General features: G+C 36.7%; 1 protein-coding gene across 1 annotated transcript; it reads right to left on the bottom strand.

Moving 5' to 3' along the window:
* Positions 1 to 657: 657 nt before the first annotated feature.
* spi1b (Spi-1 proto-oncogene b) lies at positions 658 to 9827 on the bottom strand. Its single transcript, XM_068730783.1, has 5 exons — positions 9466 to 9827; positions 8891 to 8981; positions 7505 to 7701; positions 4398 to 4548; positions 658 to 1629 (listed from the first exon to the last, which is right to left on the bottom strand). The coding sequence occupies exons 1-5, from the start codon at positions 9505 to 9507 to the stop codon at positions 1319 to 1321; spliced, it is 792 nt and encodes a 263-aa protein (XP_068586884.1). The 5' UTR covers positions 9508 to 9827; the 3' UTR covers positions 658 to 1318.
* Between the last annotated feature and the right edge of the window lie 1854 nt (positions 9828 to 11681).

The following is an 11681-nucleotide window of genomic DNA, read 5'->3' as shown; positions in this document are numbered from 1 at the left end:
GTATTGTTTTCTATTATATTATAGCTCTTTTCATCTTCTCACCTATTACTTCTGGGCATCAATTACAACTTGACCATTGAGGGGAGCTGTTGGCCCTTGGGACACCAGGTGCTGTAGTATTTTTACATTTACACACTGCACATTACATTTGAGCAAATTACTCCATTGTATTACAGTGTTTTTTGTATCGTGCTGTATATTATTTCATTTTCTTTGAAACAGTTTTTTTTATTATTTATTGAACTAAATTGAATCTGCAAAAGTGGTTTTGAAATGTGGTGAATAAATATGAACTTCCTATTTCTCTGTTCAAAGCGAATGTGAGGTAGTGACATTGATAAGCATTTCATAAGCATCGCTGCAGTGTTCCGACAGTTTGCTAAAAACTATTTTGTTTAGAAAAATTATGAATAAAACTACGATAACTAAACAAAAACAGAGACAAGATATTATTGCATGGCATTCAAGAAAAACTACACCAGTCAATTCAGGGGAAAACAACTGGATGCACAGCTGCTTTGGAATACTTGGATGCAATGTATTAACCACATAGTCACCAGGGATCTCTACAGCTGTAGTGAAATGTGAGAGCTCATCTTCTTCTTTGTGTTTTACCTCTGATGTGAAATGGTATCTCTTAAAAACACCACACACATATGTTTATGAAGAATTTATTTTTTACAAGCAATTCCTCATTAGAACATACAACAACAGGGTTTCATGTACAACACTTTTGTCATGTAAGTATACCATAGTAATTGTCCTAATGGTCTTATAATCGTCCTTATGGGACAGGCTAATCTTAAGGCTAGTCTTTCCCATTTATTACTTATTTGTGTCTTCTTGTTTTAAATATGAATTCTCAATTATATATACATGGAGTAGTACACATAGTATTACCCACAAGAGAACTTAAGCTTGTTCAACACACAAAGAGTCAAACTCATTAGAAAGAAGCCTCAGGGCCTACGGGATATTTCAACTCTCACTTGTCAAACAAAAGATTTGTCCCTTAATATTGAAACTGTATAAACAGAAGTTTCCAAAAAAAATATGCACTGATATGTGTGTGCACCCAAATGCATACTGGCCGTCAAAGTGACCCAGGGTCTAGGATCCACAAAGTGAAACTGCAACGCCCTCCTCTCTCTTTCCACTTTTTGCCTTTTGACTGTACACTACCAATCTATTGGTCACACTGTACAGCAGTAATGGTGCTATTCACAAAATGCAATTTCTAGAACAGCAAGTTTGATTAAGCATCTAAGCATCTAACACTTTTCATGTGTAAATCTTGACATTTCGGGATCCCTCCTGCCTACATGTATTTTCTCTCCAGATGACTCTTCCCCAGCACCTCATCACTGAACTGGTACGTCAGCTTCTTTTTTATTTTTTTCACCTCTCCAGTTTTGCCATAGTTGCGTAAGGCACGAGCCATTTTCTGATAGGTCATTTTTTTGCGGTTTCCCTTCTGGATTCCCCAGCGGTGTGCGAGAGCCTCCTTGTGTTTGGAAGAAAACTGGAATGTCCCTTTGTCTCTGTCCACCCACCAGATACTGTCTTTCATATCGCCGTTACTTAAAAGGTCCAACAGGAACTGGTACAATCGGATCTTCTTTTTATTGCCTGTTGGAAAAATCATTGTTGCACTGTTACTAACTGATATTTACTGTAGAAGAAATACGATATCAAATTAAATTTAAATAAAACCTTGTGATTCTTAAAAACAGCATAAAGCTTGTTGTTTTTTTTAGCTGTGGCACAGTGACACCATAGATGGTTTCAACCTGTCAACCATATCTGTTATATGAATTGTCTAAGATAACTCAGACATTATGATAATTAGCAATAACATTAAAAAAAAGGCAGAGGGGCAGACACAGAACATGTTTTTCTAGGTCCTGTTTCTTAATCTTCAATACAAAGTAACTTTGCAAGACAACAATGACTACAAAATTTTTTTTTAAATACTGGGAGATGTAATCCTTCTTGAGTCACAGTTTCAGTGTTTTTCACATTGTCATGGTGCTGTTTGGAAGACCTAGTTGATGATATATTAACTGTTTTTTTTAAATATAATAAGATAAGACATTTGGTGATGTGTACATTTTTCACATCATTTAACAAATGTCTGTACCAATACAATCAATCATCAAAGTTGATGTTTGAGTGCTGAACTTCAAAGAGAAACCTAAGAACAAAATGAATGACATTGTATGTTTCCCATAACATCAAATCGTATCATTATCTTTTTAATATTGGTGCTTACAAAATTCTTACATTTAAGAAATTACCATCAAACTGTCCTCCTGAAATACAATGGTGTAACCACTTTGTAAACAGGCTAAAGACAAAGTCTGATTCTAGTTATCAAAAAAGTTATTTTACAGTCAAACTGTAATTGACAGTTACATAAGTAACCACAGTTCTCTGAGTATGGAAACTTTCCACGCTACTTGTTCAATATATCTGTGGTGTGCAGTCAAGGTGGGTACTCTTTAGGACACCTTATGGTTGCCATTAGTAAGTTGCAAAACATGGTAATTATAAGACCATACATGCTGTCTCTCTGGTTAACCTTGTTTGAAACAGGGACTCAGTGAGGGACTCTGTGAGGCCACGATGAGGTAAAAAATAGCATTGCATTAACAAAAATACAAAGGACTGCCTTGATGTGGGCAAGGTACAATAAGTATCACTGAAGCTGATGGCATACTATCACTGTTGCCGAAGTGCTCACAAAGCTACTTGGATAAAAACAAACCTAATTTTCCCAAAAGCATTCAGCCACAGGCAGTGCAGATACTGCCAGACACGACTAGCTCTCAGCTGGTCCTAAACTGGCCAAAAGAGGAAGTGGAGAGCAAGCATGTAATTTGAGCAGGACACGTCCCCTGCAATTGGTGACAAATGGAAACTGTTCCCTCACAATATTTGGAAAGAGAAGTCATCAAGTGCCTCCAAAAATTAAAAGAAAGATAATTTTCTCCTCTCAATATTCAGTGTTAAACCAACTGGACTGCACACTGGATGCTCACTGAACTCCTCCTGCTTCATGTTTGTGTTCATGTTAACCAGAAATACTGAACACAACAGCTGTGCTCACGGACATGCACAGTTGATTACTCTCAGGTCTACTACACAAGTAAAACATGTTAAATATAAACCAGTGTTTTACTGCTCTTGTTGTATTCAAACATGAGCTAGTACAGACACAGCCTCGTTTCCCAGACCAGCAACCTATGAGCCATTAGTGCTTTATGTTAATGTGCTGATGACTGTTCACATTTCTGCAGATAGGCTTACACCAAAACATCACTCTATAAAATCTCTGACAAGGGGGTGCCTCATCAGAAGGCCAAAATGGGAATTATTGGGGATAGTCTACCATTCTTTTAGTACACCTGCTGGATTATTTCCACAATACGTTATAAAGCCTTGGAGACCAAAAACATTCTAGTTTATAACAGACAAACAACCAGTCTGTCTTTTTGTGAGCCCACTTCCTTTAAAGATGCATAACCAGCAGTGTAAAAGCAGTTGTGCAACTAGTAGCTCATCCTAAAAGTGTGTCTTAAATTGTCAGCAGAATACAAAGCTGACATGACTCAATGCCAGACCGGCACCATCCCAATGCGAGGAACACAACACTGGCCTGCTGCAACACTGATTTAGATTCTTGAGACTGAAGAATCTGAAGCGGGAGTCTCAAAGCCATTTTAGTTCATGGGCTAAACCAATGCATATACATTTATTATCTAAATAACAACACCTCCATTGTTTACCCTCTCTTTTAGTGCAAAGAGGTACAAGCACATTCTGTAAGTTCACAGTTCAAAAACAATCCATTTACAAAACAGATGATGAACAGCCTAAGACGTTTCACTGATCTCGTGGTTACCACTTAAAACAGACTAGTGTTTCCTCAAACCTGACTACAATTCATTGATCTTCTCTGTTCTCAGTTGTCCTGAAATACCAACTGGGCCAAACTCTGTCACTCCACTTTTCTCCTTTTTGACATTTTCCACCGGTGGCTCCTGCATGAACAGTAGTCTACGCTTGACAGTGTTGTGGCGCGTAGCCTGACATAAGCCCGCGGGATCTATAATATCGTATCCACAATTTTCACACTTCGCAAAGTCACCCAGACAGCTGGATTGGACCCTTTGGCGTGCCGGTTCTGGTCCTCGGGCCATATGTTTGACACCCCTTATCTAAAGCAAGTCAAGTGACTTAGCACTTCTAGATATATCATGACCTGGATGATTGAGAATCCTCACATGGCCAGCACAGCTGGTTTCATCTTAGAGTATCCGTGTTAACTGCTCAGTAGAGAGCTGGAGTGCTCCCCAACTGCACACATGAAATAGCCTGTACATCTTTATCCTTACCCAGCTCTCCTGGTGTGACATAAGAGACTCGATCTCTCAGACACTCCTCATCAGACACCTCCAGTGGTGGACTTCGTGCTCCGTGCTCCTCATCATCAGAGCTGCGCTGGGACACATGTGGTGGATACAATGCCCGAGGGAAGAACGCCACCTAAAATCCAGGAGTCAAAGTTAATTAGACTTAAATCAACACAACTCTAATGGCTAACTTATTGATCATATTCAAATCCGCTTCATGTTGCCTTCAGGTTTTAGAAGAAATACAGTTTTTCAAACTGTATGACAATGTTACATATGTCTCCGTATTTCTTTGGTTGCACAATTATGTTTTTTATGTTTTTCTACCGGAAAACGGTGGATTGTGCCCTCCAGGTTGGGAGTGAGTCACAGCCCCAAGCGAGGAAGTTCAAGTATCTCGAGGTCTTGTTCACGGGTGTGGGTAAAAACAGCGGCAGATGGACAGGCGGTTCGGAGCAGCGTCAGCCAACCCAATCTCACTCCCAACTCGAGAAATACCGACGCTTAGTCAGTCAAGTTAACGTAAACACACACCTTTCCTAAACCTAACTAGGTGGTTTTGTTACCTAAGCCTCCTGTGAAGACAGATGTTTATTTTGAAAAGACACTGCACATAATGAATGGAAACTGACATGGCCACGTGACAGTAACTGATGAGTTGGGAGGGAGAATGTCTTCTTTTGAATGCAGAAATTTTACTTACAATGAAATATTGTTTAGTGTGGTTTTGATACTTTTAATTAAGTAAATTAACTGAATACTACATCCACCAGTAATGATATTTACACCTCATCCCCGACCGCAAAAGATTTTCAAAGAAATTAATTTTATTTCGATTCCCCTAGAACCCCTTTCAAACAACCATGTCTGACACTTTAAGTGTGTTGGGATGTTTTATGGCATATTTCAAACTACAGTTTGACCATTCAGAGAGATTACATTGTTACAGATATATTATAAAGCACCTAACATCAGACATATTCTGTTCATGTAGGTTTGCACTAAAATCTTCTCACTGTGAGTGAAAGAGGTGACATCTCTCTGCATGAGCTGCAATCGGTGGACGCTGCTTTAGCTGACCACCATCATGTGACCTAAAAGCACACATGCTTTGTGGCTTCTTTGTAATGGATACGAACAGCAAAAACACAAATTGCGTAGCTGAAATAAACATGTCTTGTGTTTTAGTAGATAGGTCCTTGTGTGTGTATGTTATGTGCCTTATGCTTAAGAAACACTGAAAACTGGAATATAAAGTCTCCCAGTGCTTTCACTATCCTATTTGATTGTGAATACCTTTCACATGTAATAAATTAATTATGTTTTATTCATTATTACAATCCTATCCATCCAATCAAATTCAGGTTTACCTGTGAACAGTGCTAGATGCACGGAAGAAAATAAAATTACATTTCCATAGACTCTATGTCTATGGAAATCAATCTTTGTCATTAGATACCTAAAACCACAAAGTTAAAAGCAACTAGACTTGAAGACTTACTCACTGTGCTTGAGTCTGCATAAACCACATGAAATGAGGAGAACAATACAGAATTCAGCATGAAGCCCTTTCCTGTTTGTTGCCACAGCCGTTAACTTGAAATTTGCACTTTTTTTTATGTTTTGTCTTTTTTTCTGAATGGATTCAATAATCAAACAAGCTAATTAAAGCTTTCATGTTCAAGTATGAACATAGAGGAGTGCCAAACATTAAGTGAACCAGTATTTAGTATGCAAACTATTGAAACTACTACAACTATACTACTGTATACTCTTAAAATGAATGAATCAAGCCATATAATAAAGCCGTGCTAGATGCACAGAAGAAAATAAAATGACATGAAATTAAATGCAATTTTGGTTGAAATATTATTTCAAAATGAATAATCAGTAGTTATTGTCATCATATATTCCTGGAAAGAACAATAGGTGTGCTAACACAAAGATGCCCAAGTATTGCTAAAGATTCAAGTATATCTAAAAATCTGCTGGGGGGTTTTTTTCATATGGAATATACTTTGTGTTGGATTTTCACTACTTCACATGTTGTATCTGCTTGTTCCAGCACGTTACTGATCTACATCACACAGTGGGAAATATTTAAATCTGTTTCCACCTTTGGCCTCACAGTGACCTCAGATGGAAAAATTGTAGGTGCGTTCAGCCAGATGTATTTGGCATGTAGCGTGTAATTTTGACTAGAATTTAAAAGAGTAAATGATAGAACAAGTAAAATACACCTGTGAATTTGGTATGTACTTAACTTTACATTTTATTTTAGATTCACTCTTTTAAAGTCTATATTTCATTTATTTTCTTTTAGATAGATACAAAGTAAGTGTTTGAATTGTGCCATATAAATATTTTATTCTTGTCGGCACAACAAGAGCTCGTAATGATGGACCCAACAAATGGTACGTGGAAGTGAAGAGGTTTACAATTTAAAAATGTTGACTTGGTAAGCGATACTGCACCTTAATGCTGCTATCTCTGTTCTGGTTCACTGGTTCACGACTGGAGGGGTGGAGTGTGTAGTTGTGACACTGAGTGAGCTTAACTAAGCGTTCAGACTCTATTAGAATAAATTATTCTTTTCATACTGAATTAAAAAACCCCAAATTTATTTATTTTTTTAACTCAAAGATTCACTTCCTGATTTTTGTCACAGGACCTTAAAAGGCCTCCAGCTCCCTGGATTTTCTCTCTAATTTGAAACTAAACTGTGAATTATGTAGAGTTTGAAGATGGCTGCAGTGAGCTAGAAGGATATTTGGAGATTTAGAGGCGTGTATGAAGGTCATAAAGCCTCTGTGTGACATTTTTTAAACAATCAACAGTTTGATTCTCTGTTCCTTGGAATTATATTTTAGTGGCAATAGTGTTACGGAAAGTCTTATTATTACTCTAATCACTTTGAACAATGAGTGATTACAACCTCTGCACTGAACACAACAAAACAGTAATTTTTAGTTTTCTTCATTTTAATAAGATTTAATTTTATATTTATTGTGTGCAACATGCGGCCATGTGTGCAGATGTACTTTTCATTCCTTTAATGTATGGGTTCGTTGGGTGACAGAAGGACTTACTGGTTGCTGTAACACGTGAGGATGTGCCCCAAGATTTGGATCCAGCAGGTTTTCTGCGTCGTACCGTATGGCGTCGTGTCGTAGCAGGCTGGGCGCGTGCAGAGTCTGCACACTCTGAAGCTCTGTGAAGTTAGCCTCTTGGAGGTTCTCAAACTCTACAGGGTGTACGTGAGGGTGAGTGTGGTACTCCCAGTGATCTGAAGAGAGAGAGGGAAACAGCATAATGGCCACTGCGTTTTGTTGACTGTATAACTCCAAAACAAGACAGAAATTAACCTCAGTGGCTGGAACACACAGCTTCATGTAAAAGTCATAAACATGTGAAGCGGAAATACATGTTTGAGATGACTCATGAAAGAAGCCAGACATCTAAGACCACTAAGTCCAAAGCAACTAGACTTGATGACGAGCTACTTACTCACTGTGCTTGAGTTTGCATAAACCAAATTAAATGAGAAAAATAATAGAGAATTCAGCGTGAAGCCCTTTCCTGTTTGTTGCCACAGCCGTTAACTTGAAATTTGCACTTTTTTCATGTTTTGTGTTTTTTTTTCTAGAATGGATTCAATAATAAAACAAGATAATTAAAGCTTTCATGTTCAAGTATGAACATAGAGGAGAGCCAAACATTAAGTGAACCAGTATATAGTATGCAAACTATTGCAACTACTACCATTATACTACTGTACACTCTTAAAAGTAATGAATCAAGCCATTACTTGATTAGCCATATAATAAAGCCATATCACAGATCCACTGTAACACTGTCAGATTACTCTTTTGTATGTATAGTGTTCTTATTTGTATTTTCTAAGTATTTTGGATATAAATATGAGATATTTTTATCACAATGACAACTGGCACATTCTCAGTGGAGGCTTTTTTTGTTATAAAGGTCAGGACACGTTTTTCCCACCCCAATTTAGATTGTTTTGGTGCAATATGCAAAACTGTTGATTACAAGAGAAAGTAAAGCCCCTGTCTTGTATCAATAAAACCCCATGGGGCGAAAGTTTGTTCTATGTCTGTAAGTTGTAGCGGCCGAAAGAAATGGCATCTGTTTCCTGTGTTCTATACACCCTAATGTGGTGCGCTCCAGCTGCACACTGCAGGCGTTTTACCTATAATACACCAGAAAAAGACAGTGTTACCACATAAAGTTATGGTGATTAATTTGAAGATTATTATATTAAGTATTTTCCTTTAATTGAAAATTGAAACAAGTTTCATGTGATTTGATCTTTCCCCCGACCATCATCTTCATTTATTTGCATTTTGAAATGTTTTTAATTTAAACATCACTCACAGTAATTTAATAGAACAAGTGACAGTTTCAATTGAAACTGTGGTTGTATGAGACAAAACACACGTTGGAGTAAAACTCACCTGCCTGGATATCTGCATCTAGGACATATGGATTATAATATTCTGCAATTTGATGTCTGTAGATCTCAGAATCGTACATTTCTTCTGAGTGCTGAGAGAGCAAATAAAAAGATTTTCAGTCACAAGAACTCATGAAAGTAAAATCTTTAACTGGATGTTGATGCAAATAACACACATTAAATAATAAAACACACCATTTGTCTTATAAAAAATGCTCACATTGTATCTAAATATGTTTTAATTTGTAAGTCAGATGAAGCATTAGTAATAGCTGTGTTATCATTATCACTTGTTTCATGCTACTACTGTTCTGAAACTCTCAAGACGTTTTGAGTTTCATTTTCATGTCGCCCGTAGTATAAAAGACTTACAGCTTGTGTGCTGTATTCAAATTGAAGTAGACTCACATTAAGTCATTTAATTTGAAATAATACATGTTGTCCATCCTCTTAACTATCAAATGTATTTCTGTTTAATGCTGCATTAAAAAAAAAAAACTACTCAAGGAACTCCTCTAAGCTTTAAAGTTTCCTCAGAGTTTAGACAATGATACAAAATAAATAAATGATACTTACAGGGGGGATGAGGTAGCTCTCCATTCTGTGTGGATGCAACATGGAGACCTCTTCTCCAACGGACCGAGTCTTCAGATGCTTTGCAGGATAAAAAGCTCTCACAACCTTTCAAAACTTTTGCGGCACCATTGCACAATGTTTCAAAATTTCCTCTCACTCAACGAAAACCAAAAAATGTCTCTCCCTCTCTCGTATTGTACAGCGTACAGTTATAACCTGAGCTACTCTCGGAGGCCTTCAGCTGGAGTCAAATAAAATGAAATAAACAAGGCCCGCTGTTTGACTCTAAATTGAAAAAGGAACTTTTGACTTCTGCAAAATGTGTGTGGGTGGGAGCAATAGTGTGTGTCTGTTGAAGGTTCCTGGCCATTGATGATTTGTCAGGGGAGACCATGAAACTTCACATTTATCAGGGTCTACAAACTGTCCCCTCCCTTAGCAGCCAATCATCATCAAGTGTTTTCCTCACTGTCAGTTTCTCCTGACAGTGAGTCTCTTAACGTTTTAAGTTTGCATGACTTTGTTTGTTTTAATTCTAACTAAGGCATGCTTTGGTCTCAACAGCAGTAGTCATATTGTAAAAAATAGCGGTTGTTTCCCTTCAGGTCATTTATAAGCAGCATATAAGCTTTTAATAAACAGTTTATTGCACACTATAATATAGCTCTAAGCAGATATAAGCACATCTTTAAGTGCTTATTGATTATTGGGGTTTCAAGTAAAGTGTTACCAAATTCAAGACTATACAAACGTATTATGTTCACTAATATATAATTTACTATGACTATTTGATGTACTGTACCTTAAAGTAGAATCAATCAATAAAAGCTTTATTGAACGTGTATGTTTAAGCATACAATGACATTGTATCTGATTTGCAGTAGCTTTCAGCTTACTTACAAACAGTTCTAATAAAAAACACCATCAAGCATTAAGATGATTCTAGAAAATCATATAAAAAAACAACATTTATTTAAAAGATATGCTGGAATTTACAGCTCACATGCACAACAACGACAGGCTTTACAGTGACAATGGATATTATTTTTAGTTTTGAGTGTCACACTAACAGTCACACGTCCGGGTTTTGACTGCAGACCTGAAACTGACGGACGGAAAGCTTACACTGTAGAGAAATGACTGAAACATGCTGTTTGGTGATGTAAACAGGAGTATGTTGAGGAAGAATATCGACACACAAACACACACACACACACACACACACAGCTGGAAGATAAGATGAAGGTACAGTATCTGTGTTGTAACCACAATGGAGCTAAGTGGAGATAATCATTATCACAGAGGAGATACTGTAACAACTCCTGCCTCTGCAATTAAGAAACTGCATACGTCTGTTTGCTGGGTTCAGTAATGCATTGCTATGCATTGTGTCATGTTTAAGCTGAGTAACCCCAGGTGAATTGGATGAAGAAATTAAATAATAGATATCGCCACTGAACTTCCCCAGTTGATTACTTACATTAACTCAATTCTTTTTTGTATTACAAGTTTTCTGAAAATGTATGTTTAAGTATGCAAATGGAGCATTATTTTATCAAATATGCGCTAATCTAAATACATTTCCAGAACAGAAATCTGGACATTGGATTAAGTCAGGTTAAATATTACTTTTTCATTTGTTGATATATTGGAGTCAAAGGTCTTTACAGAAGGCATTTTGGATATATTTTTGTATCACTCCAATAATCTGAAAATACTGTCAACAGCCACGAATAAAAAATAAAAAGAGTGATATATATATATATATATATATATATATATATATATATATATATATATATATATATATATATATAGTAAAATATTAAAATGTAACAAGTTTTCTTAAACTGTAGGTTTAAACATGCAAATGAGGCATTATCTAATGGTTACTTTTGACGACTTTAAGAGAAATCTATAGATGCAAGTGTTGTAAACACCTAATTGAATATTTTGAATGTTTTCTTGTCTGTAAAAAGAAATGTTGAGGAATAAAAATAGCACAAAATCTCTAAATTGACCAGTGATTGAAAAACAATGTTTTTGGTGGTGTCTTTGGTCTAAATGTTCATGAGGCTTTAAGGCAAAATATAAATGAAATATGTTGGTTTTGACAACTGTAACAAAAAAACTGCATGTTTCCCAGATGCAGAGATAACAGTTAAAGAGAACAGTTACAGTGCAGCACAAATCTGTGTGTATATTGTTAGCGCTGC

This window comes from Cebidichthys violaceus, unplaced genomic scaffold (assembly GCF_023349555.1).
Source record: "Cebidichthys violaceus isolate CVI_PGR_0920_01 unplaced genomic scaffold, fCebVio1.0.p SCAF_5, whole genome shotgun sequence".
Classification (NCBI taxonomy): Eukaryota; Metazoa; Chordata; class Actinopteri; order Perciformes; family Stichaeidae; genus Cebidichthys; species Cebidichthys violaceus.
This window is presented reverse-complemented; position numbering and strand designations above follow the sequence as displayed.

Coding starts and splice junctions, on each gene's coding strand:
- spi1b (XM_068730783.1), bottom strand. CDS start 9,507: ATGTTGCATCCACACAGAATGGAGAGCTACCTCATCCCCCCT. Junction 8,982..9,465: donor AGAGCTACCTCATCCCCCCT/GTAAGTATCATT, acceptor TTGCTCTCTCAG/CACTCAGAAGAAATGTACGA. Junction 4,549..7,504: donor CTCACGTGTTACAGCAACCA/GTAAGTCCTTCT, acceptor CCTGGATTTTAG/GTGGCGTTCTTCCCTCGGGC.